The sequence below is a fragment of the Buteo buteo genome, chromosome 3, assembly GCF_964188355.1.
Source record: "Buteo buteo chromosome 3, bButBut1.hap1.1, whole genome shotgun sequence".
Taxonomy (NCBI): domain Eukaryota; kingdom Metazoa; phylum Chordata; class Aves; order Accipitriformes; family Accipitridae; genus Buteo; species Buteo buteo.
The window spans coordinates 51,316,221-51,337,661 of NC_134173.1; the positions used below are offsets into that span (position 1 = coordinate 51,316,221).

The 21,441-nt window shown below is 37.8% G+C and overlaps 1 protein-coding gene across 1 annotated transcript in view; it reads left to right on the forward strand.

Annotated features, from left to right (window-relative positions):
- The window catches only part of SLC26A7 (solute carrier family 26 member 7), a 69,241-nt gene extending 48,491 nt beyond the window's left edge, over window positions 1-20,750 (forward strand). The window contains exons 11-18 of the mRNA XM_075024365.1: window positions 3,712-3,818; window positions 6,018-6,084; window positions 10,027-10,164; window positions 11,945-11,993; window positions 15,342-15,442; window positions 18,285-18,339; window positions 18,429-18,550; window positions 20,626-20,750. Of these exons, the coding sequence (XP_074880466.1) occupies window positions 3,712-3,818; window positions 6,018-6,084; window positions 10,027-10,164; window positions 11,945-11,993; window positions 15,342-15,442; window positions 18,285-18,339; window positions 18,429-18,550; window positions 20,626-20,661 (675 nt within the window). The 3' untranslated portion in view covers window positions 20,662-20,750. The remainder of the gene's footprint in view (window positions 1-3,711; window positions 3,819-6,017; window positions 6,085-10,026; window positions 10,165-11,944; window positions 11,994-15,341; window positions 15,443-18,284; window positions 18,340-18,428; window positions 18,551-20,625) is intronic.
- The last annotated feature ends 691 nt before the right edge of the window (window positions 20,751-21,441 follow it).

The following is a 21,441-nucleotide window of genomic DNA, read 5'->3' on the forward strand; positions in this document are numbered from 1 at the left end:
CAGTGTGAGTTTCTGAGACACGGATCCACCACCTTGTCAATCTATTTTGTCAAAATAGTTTGGAGGAGGGGGTCCAAGGAGGGTCTTCCATAGAATTGTGGAGCTCACTGCTGCAATTTCATGTATTTTTAGAACTTTTTAACATATTGTCCTCAGGAGGGAGATGGCCTTTTAGATTTGTTCAGGTATTCATCACACAGGGGCCCTGATTCATGAGAGGGCTCGGAGAGCTCTGAGGGCTTTGCTATATAAACAATTTTCCACAGAGTAGGAAGCCATCTCTTCTATGATAATAATTTTACAAGAATGCTTCTAGCTTATGACATCCTAGGGAGATTTTCTACCTTTCCTGCATTAGTGAATATGCTACCCTGACTTATAGTACTTTTGCTGTAGTTAGTCTCAGTGGGGTGGGAAAGAATTTACAAATGATTAATCCATTAAAGGTATGATTGCCATATAAATTTTCTTTAAAGAATAATATTTATATCAGTCCACTTGTCTCTAAGGCAGTTTGCAAACAAATACCGTCTCAACAATTGTGTGTGGAATGCTTGTGAAAAATTATATTAAAGAGCTACCATACCACTTTACTATTAAGCAGCTCCTGCTCTATGGCTGTGGTGGTCTTCACTTCAGCACTTGAATTGTAAGCTTTGATGAAGGGTGCCCTGAAGATATATGCACACATCAGTCATTTGTCTGCAGAAGGATGTAGGAGCATGGGCATGCTACTCAGCCTCCTTGGAGCCAGAGACTCCTCCAGGACCTCCAGCATCTTCCCTGCCAAGGCACTCCCTGAATGAACAGGACTTTAATAGGATTATTCTTTTGGCTATGTGCTGGTAACTGCAGCATGGGCATCTATTTGAGCAAGTCATCACAGCCTCATGTTATAGACAGTACAGAGCTAGTCAGTCAAGTCATGTCAGGGTATGATTCATGTCTTGCTCAAGTAGGCACCAGCATAATCAGGTAGGAGTTAGACGAACTGCGTCCTAAATTCCCCTCACTCTGATAACCAAACCTCCACTGATTCTGGTGGGAATCTAGACAGCTCACCCAGCTGTAGACATCTGTGCTGTACATAGTTAATGCCAAGTGAAATGAACCCTACCCATTCAGGCAATATCTGATCATCTTCTCAGTTGCCAATGAAAAGGGAAGTTTATAATCTGATTTCAAGTGGTACAGAAACATTTAGTATCACAGTACCATAGTATTGCATTGTTTAACCATTGGCTCAGAGAATATTCTCCCACTTCTCCTGTTTATATGCTTTTTTTCCTACCAAGTTCCCACTTCAGACTCCCCTCAATGGTGGATGTGTAGACCTTATGAAATGAAAAGGTCTAGATGGAAACACACTGTCCACAGAGTTTTGGAGGCAGCTGCTTTATATACACAGTCACTGTACCTCTCAGTGCTTCCGACACTTTCTGATATATGCAGGATTCAACATAAATTCATATCTTCTGCTTGTTTCTTTTCTCCCTCTTTATATATTTTTTTTAAATTAATATAGTACAAGCATACTTTGAAGGTGGATTTTATTTTGACTTTTGAGGATAACACATGCCTATAACATATTATTGCTAAGGTTTGAAAAATGATTAGATTCTATCTGTCCTGGATATATAATAGCCATCTTGAAGTAAGTTGCCAAAGAAAACTTTGATATTTTTATGACTTCGTTGTTGAACCTTGCAACAGCCCATGAATTAAAAAAATGTTTATCAGATCAACATAACTTCTTTCTACAAGATTGATGCTACCCTACCTAAAAAAGTACTGACTCCAGGCCAATACAAAGCACGGAATGGGTGATTGACAAATGAGAATATGATTGTTTTGGCTCATCCTCTACAACAATGGCAGTCTGTGGTTACAGTTAAGATGTAAGATACTAGGCTGTTAACAGGCACTCAACTAGTTTTCTCAGTACTCAGCAGTACTTAAACATTTTTGGCTTTGACCCTTTCTATGGAGACTTTGTATTGGGTTTTCATGTTTTCTGTTTTCTTCTGAGACAGAAGAATTTTGCAGGTCTTGCAGTAGTGATTTAGTTAGATGTGATGAGGTTCAGGTCTGCAGCTGAAGTGGATTGCTTGATCTCAGGTGTTGTCAAGGGTTCAGCCTCATCAGGATGGGCTAATTCTTGATCCTGCCTGAATTTCAGGTTTGTAGTACTTCTGTTAGCCCTTTCATGTCCAGCGAGCTCCTTTATAAATACATATTGGATTTGTAAATCTTAGTTACTTTCTTACTGATTAATCAGAACCCATTGTTTGTTGCTCATAGAGGTATTCTTTGCAAATATATACATAATTTGTATAAGATGTCATTTTAAATTATAGCTGGAGACTGAGCACTGTTTGAAAGACTGAACTACCTCTTTATCTAGCAGCTGTGCTGTTGAAGAGACTGTAAAACCTTTTGCAGTAGTTTAGAATTTTGAAGATGAGGGAGGAAAAGTTTTCTCAGTGGAGTCACGTAACACTCCGCCCTCTGTGAAGCACAAATTAGTACGGTATGACTTACATTTTTTAATTCATAAAATAATAGTTCTGAAATCTGCTCGAGCAAAATTCCTGTGGTTAGGCTGAAAGTATTCTATTGTCTCTGGCTTTCCTGACCTAAGTGAAAGCATCAGAAAGGATAATTTTAACACTGTGCCATTGTAATGTGATCTGTTCCTCTGCAAACATTAACAAGAAGAAATGTAATTGTTGAAACGGGCACCTGTGGAGATCAGTATATCCAGAGGAGTGAAAAGACTTTCCATTCTTCTTTAACACTTTTGATTTAAAGATTAGGTGGCAGTCTTTGCTAAGGCTCCTTCAAGGAAAGAAATATGTGCTGACATTAAGTTGGTATAAGAAATCAAATAATTTGTATTTTTTTCCATTTAATTGTAAAATCTGGGTATCTCTCAGCCACATAAATAATTGTAGAATGGAAATATAAGGGATCATTTCTGTTTAGAAAATAATTAAGAAAAAATCTGAAATGTTAAAATATTTTTTTAATATTTTAAATGCCTTTTCAGAGTGACTTTTGTTTCAGATGCGCTTCTTTGTATTTTTTTAAATTGCATTTAAAGTGAATCCAAAGTTTTATTAATCAAATATTGAAAGATGGGGAAGTAATCTGAAATCTCACCATTTCCATGTGAAGCAATTCATTCCCCAATAACTTTTATTTGTTATAGAGTTAGTTTAGTCAGCTGTACTCTGATAAATGCCACTTTTAATTAACCTCCTTGCAAATTATAATTCCCACTTACAGAATTAGTGGGAGAACTCTCTGTATGTGACCTTTAAGGTACCTCATTGTGTAAAAGGAAAAGAGGATTTTAAATGTGTGCAATGAAGGTGACAAAAACTTGCAATGTGAAAAATAAAATACAGGTTTTACAAAACAACTGAGTTCATTCTGAACTATGCATTTAGCGCAACTACATATGCTGTTTTGAGTAACCGAAAGGAACCTCTGTGAGCATTGGGATGAATAGTGCCATGTCATATGTGTTCTCCCATGGGGAGGCATTTTTTAAATTGTTAATTCAGTCTTCAATATTTGCCAGTTCAAAGATCCAAATGTTCACCTCTGAGAAACTTAGTTTTAAAAAAACTTTATTTCTGATTCATAAAATGCACATTGTTACAAAAAAATAAAACTAATCACCTCTTTCTGTTTCCCTCCTTAAAGAGCATATGGGTTAGTACCTATGTGTTTACAATATGCTTTGCTGCTAACGTGGGACTGTTGTACGGCGTTGTCTGCACTGTAGTAATTGTGATTTTCCGCTTTCCCAGGTGAGAAACAATTTATTGAAATGTTCTAGCAGCACATCGTTATGTCCTCTTTCTGGCATATTGCTTCACAGTCAAGATAGATATACAGGATACTAAATTTAACAATGAAACTTCAGATTTTTAGTTGCAGAAAATTACAAGATAAGACAATTTAAAAGGAAAAGTCATACCTGTGCATTTACTGTAGGCTAAGGATCTCTAAAACATTCCATACTATGGCATTATTTTGTCATTTCTCTTAGTATTAGACATCTGTATGACTCATTAGGTGAAGGTAACATAAGATCAACAGAAAGATCAAGAATATAATTTTTTTCCATTAGATATTTATTTGCTCCTTAAGGAGAAAGTATGACTGACAAGCCTTAGTAACTAAGCACCTTTATAAACTCCTAGATACCATGTTGCACAGGAGTTGATAGTTGACATTTGCACTGCTAATATATATTAAACATAACTGCACAACTATTCTAATGTCTAATGAAAGGGATAAATTCTATGTATGAATCAGAAAAGCCAGGACAAAGAAACTACAGCAGACACAAATTCATATGTTCTTTTGTATATATTACAGTTGCTACTTTGGATCATGAGTAAAGGAAAATATCAGCTGAGATTCACGATCATTTTGTGCTACAAAACTAATGCATAGCTCACCATTCCTGGAAATGACTTGCTGCTTGCAGGCAGTTGTTTGCATGAACACTGAATCCCACTGGAATTAAGCACAATATAGGCAGGTCAATTTAATGTGTGTTAAAGTTAATGGTGTTAACCATTTGTGCATAGCTCTGTTCTCATACAATAAGTTGCAGAACCAGCATGAAGATAGCTCAAAATTGAAAGGCAATTACAAGTTATGGAAGATGGTTTCTACTTGAATCAATCAGTACCTTTTTGGTAACCTTCTGCTATTCAGCGATCTAAAATTTCATTAAATTCTAGTAAAGGAAAGGCAAGTTGTCATGTTGTTTACACCCTGTGCCTAGATGTCTGAGGTTCTCAACAGCAGAAGGGGAGGGATGTCTGACACAAAAGAGCATGATCCTCTGTTTTCTGATCCAACAGAGACCTCAGTCTGAACCTGCACTAATTAAAGTAAATAAGACTTCCCAGTGATTTCTATGGTCTTCAGTCAGGTTGCACATGATAGTCTATTCAACCTAAAGGCACTGAACAAGCTAATAGCCTTAAAATCTGTACTGCACAGATGAGGTTAGCAAGAGAACATGTAGTAAGCCATCCAGTTGTGGGCAAAAGCATCAGCAAAAGTGAAGCAAGAAAAATACCATAGATGATTTATTGTGAAGTTCCTTTTCAGATGCCAGAGTATTGGACGTGGTATATGTTATGTATCAGAATGTATTAAAACCAGCAGCAGCTACAACCCGATTTATGCAAACAGGAGAGAACAGCTGACTTTTGCAAGCCTCATTTAGCCAACCCCAGTACCTGCAAATACTCCTTGCACATTGACGCATCTATTTGATGTTTGTATTCTGGGATTATTTCCATTGCCTAGCTTTAGGCACAGAGCTCAGATGATAGCTAATTTCATAGTTGTCTTGTTTTGCAGTTAAATGTGTTCCTGCAAATGATGTTTTGAAGCAGAAGGTCCTACACTGAGCTGCCTTTTCAAGCCAACTTTCTCTTTCCACTGACTGTGTAGAGAGCTTAGGGATACTGGCTTTCCCAGTTAAGTCCCCCACTTTGATAGCTACAGTGCAATGTTCTGCTTCATCATGCAAAGATGTGCCCGTTTTAATGACAAATAAAACATCCTTAGTTTTTATGACCCATAGCTATTTTTTTTCCTTTCCTTACAATTTGATTTTGCAGGTAAAAAGTATTAATTAAAACTTTGTACTTCTTAAGCTGCAGATTATATATTAGCTACCTTGACTTGAGAATAGTCTTTGGCCAGCTACAAAACAGTAATGAAATTTAAAATTAAGATTTTATTTACCAAAAATTTCCATTATTCATATTTTCAAAGTGATATAATTTTAAAATGTACTTTTTACTCTTTAACTAGATCATTATCACAAAAAATAAGCTCTATATGCATGAAAATACGTACGGATTGCATCATCACAACTTTAAACTTCTATGCTGTAGTTTTGGGGTGTGTGTCTTCCTGTTTCTGTTCAAGACTACTAGTGATTTGCCTTACAGATTTTCTCTGTGTATTGATTACAGAGCAAAGACACTGAATTTGAAAAATGTGAAAGAAGTGGAATATAAATACAAAACAGAAGATAATTGCGTAAGTTAAGTTATCTTTTATGCGTGTCTGTGTGTTTGTTCCACTAATTCAGTTTTGTTTGTTTTCTCTAGTTGGTTACCAGATTGTAATCAGTGAGTCAATGGAACATTTTTATGATATAACCACTTGAAATCTAAAGCCAGTATGACATAGTAAATACAAAACTAGTCTGGGCATCAGAAATTGGAATATTTTCCCAGTTCTGCTGCTGGTCTGCAAAGCGAAGTTAGGCAAGTCCTCTTAGATCTGTCTATCTTAGTTTATTTGTTACTTTTAAGTTAGGAATTGCTCTTTGTAAAAGTTTCCTAAGTCTAAGGAAACTTCTTGGCAGCAAGGGCCATCTGCGCAGACAATAGCTGTCTCTATATTCTTATCAGATTTCCTCATTTTCTGAAAGTTCTTTGATATTCTTATCATCCACGATATCTTTTTTGACCCCTTTTCTTCCACCAGCCCCTTGTGGTCAGACTGTCCCAGAGTGTGAGGCTGGGGCAAGAGGGACAGCAGCATGAAGTTGTCACAGACCATTTCACACATCTCACCACCCTGTACTCAAACAAGGGTGCCCTCACGTGAAAAATGGATGGAAGAATCTCTCCCAAAGACTGTGCTTTTGCAATTTGGCTTCTTACAAACTTAAACCCACTAGTCAGAGATTTTAATTCTTTCAGTTATTTTCACTGCAATTATCATGACGTTGCTTGCGGTCAGGTCTATGGTAAGAAAAGAAGGGCAATGACCCAGAGAGGTGAACTCCCTACCATTTCATCTCAGAGGAGGTCAGCAGCCAAGAAGGTAGGACCATGTGTCCTTTCAGCACTGAGTCCCCTCACTAGCACGTCCTGCCTTCTCCGCTGTGGCAGTTTCTACTATGTCCTCTTTCCTTTCCTCATGCTTATGAAGGGTCTTACGTTATCAGTAAGCACCATGCTCAGCAGTTATTACCTCACCATTAAGAAGCTCTCCTCTAAAGAATTTATTTTTTCTGGCAAATGTTTTCCATCAGAGCTATCTTGGGCTCAAAATCTGGACTTGGCTCAGGGGCGTTTACTGTTTTGGCATGCTGAACAATGCTGGAATGTGAAAGGTACATGAGAATAGGGAGGACTCTGAAATGTGAATTAAAAACACTGTTGTTGAGGCTGGCCCAGCTGTCAATTATTATATCACATTTCATTCTTAAGAAAAATTTTGGAGTAACTTTGTCAGAGATGGGTAACCAAAATTTGGTTTGCCTGCTTTTTTCTGTATCAGTTCATAAAATATTTTGTACAAATCCTTATGCGTCTGTTTTTTTAAGCAAACTGCTCCCCTGCTTTTTTTCCTTAATCATTAAGATTAACGCTGTTAACCAAGTAATAACAAACTAGTGTCTGCAGACAGTGGGGAAATAACATTTTGTTAAGAAAGCAAATTGCTCAAGAGCTTATTACACAAAACAAAGAAGGAAAATATTTTTAAGATTTAGAAAAATGCCTTTAATTGAATTTAGAGTCACTGGTTTGCAGCAGGCATTTAGGGTAATTTTTAATGTATGAATGTTAGACTGATCCAAGTTCCCCTGGTAAATAACAGCTTAGACATAAACAACAGGGCCTTTAAACATGAAAATATGCAAGCTTAATGATCTACCCTGCCATTAAGGTCTGTGGATTTATAGGGGTTATTTCATCAATAGGAGAAAAGACACTTTAATATGGAAAAAATCAAGAGGTTATTTAGAAGCTTATGTGAAACACATTGCATCATAGGCGTTCACTGAACTGAACTCTTACCCAAGCATAGACAGTGCTGTACAGAGTGCACGGGGCAATTGCTGGTATCCTTCTAAGTGACAGTGGGGATAGGACACCTGAGATAATTTCCCTTCTTTCTCAGGAAGGACACAACAAAGACAAAGTCCATTTTTCTCAGAACAGTTCTTATTAAGAAAGGAGCTAGAACCAAACCAGAGCCAGGAATAACTGAGCCAAATTTGGCACAATTGTCCTTGCCCATCCTGGACAAAAGATTATACCTAAGTCTGCCATCTGCTTGATCTGGCCTTACGATCTGAGCCTTTCAAGTTTTCCACCTTGTATTTTTGGAAGCTTATTAGCTTTTTAACCATCACAGGCTTTGATCTTTGCACATTAGTCTTCCTTTTTTCTTAATTTTCGTCTTCCACTTTGCCAGTCCTGGTGTGGTACCAAAGTACTAACTTGTCTCCAAACCAAGCTGAGTGTAGCATAGTTTTTATGGGAATCTGTGGGATGTCAGAGTATTCTCTATTCAGGCACATATTGCCCTCTGTTTTGCCCTTATTTTAGAACTTGTTTTGTATAATCTTAGCCATTTTAATTGCCAGTTAGACTTTACCACTTGACTGACCAAGGTTTGTTGGTGATGTGATATTTACCACAATCATATTCATAGGTAAATTGTGCAAAGTCCCTATACATAGTCTGGGGTTCATTGCCTCAGTTTTGGATGTTTAAAATGTTTCCTTGGTCTGTATGATGGTTGCTGCGGTGGTGTCTGAGAGATCGTCTGGTTCCCAGAAGTCTGAATAACAGTCTACAATAAGGAGGTAGTTTGTGTGGTTTGTGGTGAAGATTTCCATTCCTGTTTTGCTTGAAGGCTGTTGGGAAAACTGCGTATCTTCAATGCAATCCCATGCTTTTTTGAACTACTTAAAAAATGGTCTGTGTCAGCTCTGCTTACTTTTGTTTGAGCGTAACCTTGTTAGATGTCTCTGACTTTTGTTAGGAAGAAGAGAGGCTTTCTGAACCTGTATTCTCTTGTGAATTCTTAGTTTTTACTTCCTGTTACCCACTGTCACAAGTAATTAATTTTTGAGAGCTGATACTCACATAAATCAGGTATTTTATTTCAGTAGTAAATGGATGTTTTCTGTATCCAGACCCCTTTTTTGCACTTAGTAATAGGATACTTCATTGCATACAGCACTTTTGTGGACTGAAATCCTTTTTGAGAACTTCTTGGAATCAGATGTGTTGATCTGCCCTCATAGTCTGCTGAGGCTTAATTCTACCTAACTACAAACCCAATACTTCAGCTGAGCTTATGATTGTTGATATCCAATATATTTATATATAAATATTAATTTTCATACTGGCTTTTGAAGGTATTTTATAAGTCCATTGAGAATGAGAGAAATAGTGCCTGTTTTGTGGGAAATGTTCCCCACTGGTATGTGGAGATTTCTGCGCTTTATCTGATGTCCTTCAGAAATCGTTCTGCTGTGTAACATCTTTTGAGCTACACAGTTTCATTGAAGGTACCTGGTGAACAGGTTGAAACTTATTCAAGGAAGTGCAGGGACAGGATTGGGGGTGGCTGATGGTACTCGTAGAGATTATTGTGTTGATTGTAGATACGTGTTGGCAGAGTTTTAAATGTATCACTCAAGCTTGGTCTGGATCCACTAAGCATTTCCATGGAGAAATAACCTCTTGTACTAAAGTCATCTTCAGATGACCGAGATTAATATTTTCAGTGTTCCCCAAACCACCTGCAGTGTTTGCCCCAAAACCTTGTGTACTATTTCCAATACATGTGTTTGTCTAATAAAAGATATTCCCTGTCTGCAAACCTTGTCTTGCCTATGTTTGGGGATCCTACCTATTGAAACAGTGCTACTATTATTTGCCAGGTAATATTTCTTAGTATAATGCATGGTAATGAATATGATTTTTCTTTCATGCTAACTTGAATTAAGGATAATTTTCCTTATACGTTACTTATATTTCGTTTTTTACTTCAGTTGTGTATGAAGACTGATCAAGACAGTTATCTGTTAAATCCTTCTCACAGGTTCTCAATCACACTCTCAATAGGTTGATTTACAGGAATTTTCAGGATTTTTAAAGAAATTAGTTTGGTTTTTAGTCTTCAAACCCAAGATAACCTTTTCAGCATAATGTTTATTTCATTCCACAGGAATCATTAAAACAGGTAAAGATAGTTTCAGTCAACAACCCGTTAGTCTTTCTGAATGCCAGAAAATTTCACGCTGACCTGATAAAGATAATCCAAAAGGATAGCACAAGCAGCCAGGCATGTGAAGATGTAAACAAGGTAGGATGTGCTATATGCTTCCGTAATCATGGTGGCAGTGTTGAAGATCATGATTGCTTTCCTTGCATTTCTTAGAGAATGCAATCAGATACTGAAACAGATATAAAAAGGTAATATTGCAAATGATTAATTTAGAATAGAATAAAGTTAATCCTTATCTTCATCAGATTCAATATGAATTATTTTCATATTATTACTTGAAAAGAATATCTCTACTATTTCTGCATATGATCCTGTAAGAGACCTTAAAGCACTGATTCAAAACTCTTCAAAATTTCTGGGAGAACTTACATAGCCTCAGCTAATACAAGTTTGTGATTTTAAAAAGGCAATGAGTAGCTACAAGTCTACTTGAATAAAATGTGACTTTTTTTTTGCTGGAGATGAGTCCATGAGAGATAGACATTTCTGTTTCTAACTATAAATAATTCCAGGAGAATTAGGAAGAAGGTACAAACTGGCTAAAGTTTTCTCAAAGATAGTGTTTCTTTTTAATTTTCTGCACTGATTGTATTGGAAAAATAAAGAGTGTACAAATTATACATAACTCAGTTTTGGAGAAAATCTCCATAAGTATAGTATATTTTGAGTTTATCTGCACATAACTACTGCAACTTCCTACAACACTCCCTAAAAGGGAAAAAAGAAATCTTATTATTTTTCTATCATTACAGTGAAGTCATTCCAATACCATACAATGCTTACTGTAGGCAATTTCATCCAGTTTAGCAAATTGGGCTGAGACAACCACAGCCATTTCTTAGATGGGTTGTTAAGACAGTGTTCAACAATGTGTGTCTTCCAGCTCTGCTGCCTCTTGCCAAAGAGCTGTGCTACTCGTACCTACTTTGATGAGTGGCTTCCCCTCGTTGTTCAGAAATTCAGCTCAGAAACTGTGCTGCCTTTTTCCCTTGGTCCTGCTAGACTAACTGATTTGGATTAATATGATAACAAACCCCCAAACAGAGAGAAATTACTTAGGATTTGCATGGAATTAATTTATGAGTTAACTTAATAAGTGTAAAAGTTAATAAGTTAATTTAATAAGTTAATTTAAAAGTTACTTAGGAGGGAGATTTTATCCTTTGTCTCTTCTGTAAGGTACTTGAAAGTACAGTTGCCTGAAATACCGTGCATAAATTTTATTTTGTGGAATAAAGGTCTTTCTGTTGCACATAATGGGAGTGAAAAAAATTGCACTTTGGATTTTTTTTTCTGTGCTCTATTTCTGGTTTTAATTCATGTTTCTACTGAGAACTTAACATTCATATTGAAATAATTATAAAAAAAATTCTCCAGATAAAGGTAATTCTTTAATAAATTTACATGTCAAAAAAGTTCTCACTAAAATATTAGTGTAGCAGATGAGATTGCAGCAAGTAGAAAATTAATCAAAAGTTAATCTTATGAAAACAGTGACTATAATTTATCTTTTCAAGAACATCTTTCCCATCTTTTGACCACTTCTTAACCAACCCCTGCTTCCCCCAAAACATCATGTTTATAATATGCTTTCAAGTGGATCCAAACATGACAGAGGTTGAGTCATCTAAAAAGAAAAGCAAAGTATCAGTTTGGTATAACTTTAGAAGAATACTGAGAGACATACTCAGCAAATACTATATATCCAACAGGCTGTTCATAGAAAAAGATTTTGGAGAGAAGGAGTTAACTTTGATATTGAGAAACAGAATTCTTATGTATTGCATTCATTTTCTCTGGTTACTATGCATTGGACTAGTTTTCCTTGGTGTGTTAATGTTTGTTGGTTTTATTTCAGTGTGAGCAGAACACATTGCTCTGTTCATTTTCCAATGGAAGTTGTCATGGTGAGTTTATTATCTATAAATGATATAAAAACCAAGGTGGATGTAAGTGTACAAAATGGCTGAACACTTTTCTATTTATTTCTAGGTGAAGTCAAGTTGTCTGGAAACTAATATTTTCAGTTAGACCAAACATTCAATGAAGCATGAGTGCTAAACAGTGTTAAACTCTGTTAACCTTGGCCTAGCGAGTGCTATTTTTATTCTGTTCTTGACTGACTTTTTAAGATTTCAAAAGCAGGGAACCCATGAAAATACCTTTTCTGCAGGAGTCCCTGCTTATTTCACAGGAACCACTGTGTGCTTACTGAGACAGGTAGGCAGTAAGGGGAACCACTTCCCGCGTTACTGTCTGGATTGGTCTTCAGACAAATGCCTAGAAGGCTGTTTTGCTAATCTCTCTTGGTTTTTTGCATTTACAGTGGGACTTGAATATTAGTATGCAAAAGTAAAAATAAGATTAGAGCCATGTTAAATCTTTGTGGTCTTTAAAGCCACTTAGGTGAAAATCTCAGAAAATGTCAACTGAATTATCAGTGACATGATGGCCACCAATATTGTACAGTATACCAATACAGTATAGAATAAAGAAGAAAACCTAAGGGTTTGCTTTCAATTAAGGATTAAGTTGGATAATTCCACTCTTCCCACATTTTATAACACTTAAATCAAACCAGAGCACATGCATTCCCATGGGAGAGCTGCAGCAACCTTTTGCAGAAGATACTTTATACAGATGACTTCATTGTAGATGGAATTAAAACACTGTGTTTATTTTAAACACTTATAAGCAATAAGGCCACAGTAGAGAATCTGATTTGGAGGCTGTTGCCTGAATGTTTACATTTATTAACTAGACTCGTGACATTTTTATGATACTACAGTGTTTAGTTTACTTGGGGGTGACAGAGTGCTTTTGCTGTAACACATAGCAACATAATGATAATGGCTACTGAAGATTATACAGTGCTATGCGGTAAAATACTAAAAGAGTGCACAGCACCCTAGGTGTGAGAAGATCTTGCCAGTACATATTTCAGTATTCTTTTGGATGAACTGGTTTCTCATGTTACAGAAATGACAGACAGCACAAGACCTCTTTTCTGATTGCTTAAGTCCTGACTTGAGGACTTAAATGCTCTGTTGTTCCTTGTAAAAACCACTCTATGGTGACTGTTCATGGGGGCTTTAAAATAAAAAACAGAGAGAAAAAAGAAAAATCCTTATAAAAGCAAAACAAAATGTGGGGCTTAAATTTTCAGGAAGGAAGGGAGCAGGAGGATATAAACCTTAATCCTTACGGCAGTCATCCTGGAAAGCACGGCAACTTACATCTTTGTCAAAATGTTTCCTTTCTCCCTCTGGGGAAAACTGATTTGCCATTGGTCTGTATCAGCACCACATTAAGCAGCTGCTGTTGCCCTTGCCACTGGTTCAGAGAGGGAGCGGGTCTGTAGCTACCCCCTCCATTTAGAAACCAGGCAGCCTCTACTGCAATGCAGGATGCCAGCTGGGTGGGAAGGTAGCAGGAGTAAGTGACAGGGAGAAAGACTAAGTTCTTTTGGTTTGGAGGCGGAGGAGGTGTGTAGAAATGATGACAGTGAGCAGCCTAGGAGATCTCATAAATCCTTTCTGGGTTTCCATCATAGTAACTGTCCTGGTTTCAGCCGGGATGGAGTTAACTGTCTTCCTAGTAGCTGGTACAGTGCTATGTTTTGAGTTCAGTATGTGAAGAATGTCAGGCAGGAGGTTTCCTTTAAAATTCTGTATTTTTGTTTAGTATATATCTATTAATGTACATTGGACAGTACAAAGACAGTAAATCTCTGGAGATGCAAGTCCAAAAGGCTCTGGCTCTCAGACTACTGTCAGAAAGGAATTAACACCATTATAAATCTATACCATGGGGAAATTCTAAGTCCTCTCAAAAGTTTAAAATATTTACCTCAGCGCCGTCAAAACCATTTAGCTCAACCCATCTTTACATTCAGAATTCCTTTCCTTTGTACTTTTTTTTTAGTTTTGTGCATTATGATAACTAACATTTGTTCACAGAGTAAAGTAAATAAGATGTGTGTTATTTTCTAGTTTTCACTTTATGAAAGCCAGGAATCATTTATCTAGACGCTAGTACAGGATGCATTTAGTACAGAGTATGCTTAATTTAAGCACAAGATGGCCTGAGGTTGAAGAATGAATAGAAGACCTTTGCAAATCTTACCAACATCTTTTTTTCTCCAGCATCAATAGGCAATAGTATATAAAAAATTAACCAAACAAAAAATAGCAGAGTAAAACCTTAGGAAAGTGAAACACTCCACTTTTTACATATTTTTCTTCCTTATGGGTGGATATTAGTTAAGCCATAGGCAGGCGTTTAGGTGCTACAGAAATGAATGTTGTATCAGAACTTAAAAGAGAGATATATTCTCTGTGTATCCCATGTAAACTCTTCCAAACAAGCCAAGATATTATCCTGACTCATTTAGAAATTCAAATCTGAAGAAGGAATTCTTTAATTCTTCAGATACTCTTCCTGTCTGTCATGGTTTAACCCCAGCCAGCAACTAAGCACCACACAGCCTCTTGCTCACTCCACCCACCCCTAGTGGGATTGGGGAGAGAATTAAAAAACATAAACCAGTAAAACTTGTGGGTTGAAATAATAGGACAGAAAAGGAAGGGAAAATAATAATAATAGTAATAATAATAATAATAATAACAATAATAATAATATACAAAACAAGTGATGCACGATACAATTGCTCACCACCCGCTGACTGATGCCCAGCAAATCCCCGAGCTGCAGTGTCCCCCAGCCAACTTCTCCAGTTTATATACCGGGCATGACGTAATATAGTATGGAATACCCCTTTGGCTCATTTGGGTCAGCTGTCCTTTCTGTGTCCCCTCCCAGTTTCTTGTACACTCCCAGCCTCCTCTGGCAGGGCAGTATGAGAAGCTGAAAAGTCCTTGACTTAGTATAAACACTGCTTAGCAACAACTAAAACATCAGTGTGTTATCAACATTATTCTCATCCTAAATCTGAAACACAGCACTATACCAGCTACTAGGAAGAAAATTAACTTTATTCCAGTTCAAACCAGGACACTGTCTAAAACATTTCACTAATAATACATTCTGTCCATCATCACTTCATCTCATTGCTCTGAAGGTCCTTCATTTGTGCTTCTAAAATGTGTCATTTGGTTGACTGATACCCCAGTACATAATAGGAGAATTTTGATTGTGATAGTTTGGGCTTATTTCATTGAATTATCATTATTCTCACATGCATTCCTTGACTATTCTCCATTTTAATTAAAGTTTTTCATTTATCAAATGTGTAGGTGAGTCGTTGCAGTCATGTCACAGTGAGCAACATGTTTTGATATTAGACTGCAGTGGACTGAATTTCTTTGACTACACTGGAGTCTCAGTGCTGCTTCAGGTATTCATGACATCAGACAAATTCCGTACATAGAAATACGATTACACGTATGAGTTATTGGGGCCAACTACTAGTCACCTCATATATCAGTGGATAGACATGTCACTCATGGAAAAGATTAACACAGATTTGGTATTAAACTGCACTGTATTCATATATAGAATTATATAAAAAAACAATTGTAAAGATTTTGGGTGACAGTGCAAATGTAAACATCTGTATGTAACAGATCAGTTTCTGAACCTTTTTTTTTTTCCAATTTTAAAGTTATTTTAGGCCATATTTGACCCTGTCATGTCAGTTGCAGTGGAGCCAAGTGTAGATTTACCCCTTTAAAACTTCAGCTTTTAATTCTGTGATTTTATCTGTATGTACTGCTTTCTGCTAACCCAGTGGTCTTAATGATCTCCATGTTTTCTCCTGTGAGTTACATATCTAGCAGGCTGGATTCCTCAGGCATTGCAGGAGCTCCAAGAAGCTCCTGGAAGACTAAAACCAGTAGCCACTGGTTACTCTGGTGAATGGAGTTAGATCCAGTTGGTGGCTGGTCACAAGTGGTGTTTCCCAGGGCTCAGTATTGGGGCCAGTTCTGTTTAATATCTTTATCAATGGTCTGGACGAGGGGATCGAGTGCACCCTCAGTCAGTTTGCGGAAGACACCAAGTTGGGTGGGAGTGTTGATCTGCTCGAGGATAGGAAAGCTCTACAGAGGGAGCTGGACAGGCTGGATCGATGAGCCGAGGCCAACTCTATCAGATTCAACGAGGCCAAGTGCCGGGTCCTGCACTTGGGTCACACCAACCCCGTGCAGCGCTACAGGCTTGGGGAAGAGTGGCTGGAAAGCTGCCCGGCAGAGAAAGACCTGGGCGTGCTGGTTGACAGCCGGCTGAATATGAGCCAGCAGTGTGCCCGGGTGGCCAAGAAGGCCAACGGCATCCTGGCCTGTATCAGAAATGGTGTGGCCAGCAGGAGCAGGGAGGTGGTTGTTCCCCTGTACTGGGCACTGGTGAGGCCGCACCTCGAGTGCTGTGTTCAGTTTTGGGCCCCTCACTACAGGAAAGACATTGAGGTGCTGGAGCGTGTCCAGAGAAGGGCAACCAAGTTGGTGAGGGGCCTGGAGCACAAGTCTTGTGAGGAGCGGCTGAGGGAGCTGGGGCTGTTTAGCCTGGAGAAAAGGAGGCTGAGGGGAGACCTTATCGCTCTCTACAATTACCTGAAAGGAGGTTGTAGCCAGGTGGGTGCTGGTCTCTTCTATCAAGTAACTAGTGATAGGATGAGAGGAAATGGCCTCAAGTTGCGCCAGGGGAGGTTTAGATTGGGTATTAGGAAAAATTTCTTTGCTGAAAGGCTTATCAAGGACTGGAACAGGCTGCCCAGGGAAGTGGTTGAGTCACCATCCCTGGAGGTATTTAAAAGGTGTGTAGATGTGGTGCTTAGGGACATGGTTTAGTGGTGGACTTGACAGTGTTAGGTTAATGGTTTGACTTGATGATCTAAAGGTCTTTTCCAACCTAGATGATTCTATGATTCCACATAATGAGCAGTTCTATACAGTGGATGAATAATTATGATCGAAAGCTATTTCTTACGTTTCCATTGGGTCTGACATTTAATAATTGTGTAGTGGGTACAGATTTAAGTGGGTATGCAAGGGTTGGTTCATATAGTTTTTCTGAGTAAGATAGAAGACTAGATTTGAACTTGGGTCTCAGCCCAGGCCTTATCCTAACCATTTTCCCAGTTTACTGAAGTGATTAAGCGGTGAAGTAAGTGCTGCCTTAAAAACGTTAAATTAAAACTACATGTATAGGTGGGGACATAGTCAAAAGGAAAACTGGAAAAATAAGGTTAGTGGGAGTTACTCTTTATTACATCTCCCCTCAAAACATAGAGCATTCAATAAAGCATTAATTAAAAAAAAAATAATTCTGAAACTGATTTCCATCTTAGAGACCTCAGAACTACAAATTACATCAAAGAAGTGTTCAACAAATTTGTGAGAGATAAGTCCATCATGGGCTGTGAAGTGCACAGGTTGCGAGTGCAGCCTCTGAGTGAATGACTGGTCCAAAACTGAGTTACTCAGAGGAAGAACACACTCAATGTGTCCTCATTTTACATTCCTTCCCGAAATATCATCACTGCTGCTAGAGCTGGATGGATTTTTATACTGAGTCAGGCTTTTTGTTTATTTTTAAAAATAGGGTATTCTGATGTGGTTCTTACTGAATCTCTTCTCTCAGAATTGTTCCACTTTACATGGATTATTTAAACTTTTTTTGAAGCAGGGACTGCTTTGGCTGTTCCTCCTCTCCCAGAAAAAGGCCCAACTCTGGTTCTAGAGTTATTTTCACTATTTTTTACTTTCTAGCTTATTGAATATTTAGTCTCTGTGAAGCTGAAAATTTTCAAAGAAAGAATAAAGAACTATTTACTGCAGAAGGTAGCCTGATGGTTATGGTGCTTTTCTGATAGACTGCTGGAAGTCTCAGTTTCCTGGGTCTGATTCCTGTCTTTGTGGGCTGGTAGGTAAGCATATGGAGAGGAGATGAGGATACTTGCTGAAAAAGGAGAACGGGGAAAAAACCCCTAAAAAATGCAAAATTGTTAATCAAATTCAGATTTAATGCTCAGCAGAGCTGTAGAGTACTTTGAGGAGGGGGGAGGAAATTGGTGGGGGTTTATGGTTTTTGCATTATAGAAGGGCTCACTCTGGTGGCTGCTGGCAGTATAGCTTCAACAGCAGCACTGCTGTGAGTGCTTTGAATGTTCTTTTTGTGTATTTTACTCTCTGCTGGTATTTTAAACAGTTTTTTTGACTTTCATTTCTTTGCACATATAGATCTACATGGACTGTAAAAACAGACACATCGATGTGTTGCTAGCACACTGCAAAGGCAAGTATCAGCTTACAGCAAAATTTTTAATATGACAGTTTATATATCCTCACTACCTTATCAGCGCTCATATGTTTGTTTTATTGCAGCTTCCTTGATAAAAGCAATGCAGTACGGTGGAAATCTTGAATCTGAAAACCCTGTCTTCTTTGAATCTATTTCTTCAGCAATCGATGCCATTCAAATTCACAGGGTGAGACTTGCAGCAGGGGTAGGTGAAGCCTGGAGGGCTGCTTGGATGCTCACAGCAATTTGTTAAAGTCTGAGGAAATCTTTTTTACCCAGTGAACCTTTTGTGTAGAAATCTTTTATCTGTATATTCTCTACAACTGGTCTTCAGCCTCTGGACTGCAGTTACCAAGTTTTTCCTGCTAGCACTGACTTCCCGTCACCGTCTCTCCTTTAGTAACAACTTCTCAGTCTTCTGTGCTAGATCTAGAGGCGCTGTGTTGTGGTGCATTAATCTGGGTGCATTCTCCACTGGAAAGCGTAATGTCATCTAGAAACACCAACGTAGCTGCTTGGTGGGGCAAATTAACTCGAACCCAGTTCTGCATTACTGAAACTACACTCCTCCATTCCTCAGCCTGGGTTGCTTAAAGCTACTTCATATAGCACCACACTGTTCTGACCAAAACAATTCTGGATCCTTAACAAGTTTGTTTCGAGCTAATAAGCTTCCCTCCACCCTGCACTGCAGTGTGCTGTCTTGGCTCACTGGTGGAAAGAAGGTAGAGGAACTACCTGAGGTGGAAGAGAGAGCTTGAGGGAGAAGGAAGGCTTTGCTCAGAAATGAGGCTTGCAGCTTGAACATGCATTTGCTTGAACATGTATTTACTTGCTCAATAATTCTTGCATTCCTTGTTAAAAGACTGTAAACCTGGGCTTTCCTCATAAACCATGTGAGCCTGTTCCATTGTAATCCCAGTGTAACTGAGTGTGCATTACAAGTTGTGTGTTTTCCCATGATTTTATTTATGATTCCAAACATGGCTAGAGCTTGGCTCACGGCCTTCTTCAAGAGACATTAAACACATCATGGTCTGTGGTTTTGGGGTTTTTTTTCCCTTCACTTTATATTTTACTGATTAAATTAGAGTTGCCTATGGACAAAATCAGTTTCCATTGATTTATCCAGATAAGGTGAGTTGGCACAGTTGGTCTAGTGGATTGACCAGAAAAACATGTTCTCTTCAGAGCTTTTCAACATTTTTCATTTTGTTGCCCTGCAAAAAATAATTTACTGAAATGGTAACTGCAGGGCAAAAATAATGGGGATGGCTATTGTATATTTTGTCTGGGTCTGATTAGATGAATTAGGATGATTGTTGTGTTATAAATTGTCTGTATTCTTTATAGGCATTAATTAACCTTCCTAACATTCTTGTAAGATAGTTATGTACTAGCATTCCCATTTTATGTAAATGGGACATGGACAGACCAGGACAAATGTTCAAAGTAAAAAAGGGGAGTTAGAGTTCAGAAGCCCACTTTTCTAGGAACTGATCCCATGTTTCTACCAGAGCTGCGAGGCAAAACAAAACAGAATAGTGGCCTAGCGGATTAGTCCAAAAGACTTGCACACTACCTCAAATTTTAAATGTAATTGTGAACAGTGTATGTATGCTGCTGATGCTTCTTCAGAGTATTCGAAGTATGTGATTTGGGTTTGGGTTTTTTTTTATGTGTTCCTTGTGTTTAACACCTGAAGATCAGGTGAACAGGAGTAAAAAGCCAGGGTTACTGCAATAGCAGCACCACATTGTAACTAACACTGTCTATGTACTCTTCCTGTGCCTTTTAAGATGTTGAGATCAGTAGGAGTTTTGAGTGTTTACATAAAGGAAAAATGGTGGGATAGGATGGGATGGGAAAGGATAGGATAGGATAGGATAGGAGGAAGGAGTTGGAGATTTATGGCAAGTGATCTGTTCCGATTTACATTTCAGCTTCCCCCCCCAGCAGGAAGTAGTCTTTCACTGGCAGAAAGGTAGAGGCAAGAGGACTTTGTGGTTCCTTTTCATCTCTGCTGCTGTTCGGAAATGCAAAAGTGCTCTTATCTACATCCTGCAAGGATAATGTTGTGTAATTCTCATTTTTATGTTGATAAGTTGATAAAAACCTCATCTGTTGCTTTACGCAGTTCATCCTCATCATAAATAAATTTTTGATTTACTAGTATTTATAATGGTGGCATTTTCAAGCTAGCACTGCTTCATCTGCTAATTTTATGTTATATTCTAGGAAAACATTATAATACATTTTTTTCTATTTCTCCCAATTTAGAATTACAGCAAGTTCAGTGAACAGAGTGAAGTGTGATGTCAACCCATTGAATATGGCTAGTTTCATCTGCTCATATTCAGAATGAACTACATCATGGTTTCTCCTTAGCTTTTTTTCTCCAGGGGATCTCATAGATGGTCTTTTGTATGCCATATATATTTACTACCTTCAGTAATGACAGATCTGCCATTCAGAAAAAAAATCACTCAGAGAATGTTCATGCAATTGTTCTATAGTAGTTTTATATAATATTTTTATATACATTTAGATACAAATTATTAGAAAGCAGACATAAGGTACTGACTGTGTTTACCAGTGAGGTATATTCTTTTAGATATCTTCTATTGTAACATTAGTTGTAATACGCATCTGTAGTTTTGTGTATGGAATAATGAGACATTATGAATTCTTAAAAACAATGTGTTATAATTAGTACAGTATATGCAGGAAGACATATAGCAGTGCATATTGTTTCTAATGGCTTTTCTTACCCTTTCTTCTATTCAAGACAGCCATTTGCAATAACAGCATCATATCACAGCTAACATATGCTTCCATTTTTCGTACTTGATTTTGTATGCTTTTTAATGCCTGCCAATGTCAGCGGGAGCACTGTATGTTCAGCGAAGGCAGAATACTTTGGCTAAGTGCACTGGATTGTCTCCCCCTCTAGTAGTTGTCGTGAGTTATTATTATGGTTTGCTACATTTTCAAAGCCACAGGTATTCTTTAGCTCAGCTCAAAGAGGAAAAACTTGTAATATTTTTCCAAAATTTGTTCTTGTTTCCAGCATAGAGTAGTCTGCATTTCCAGTTT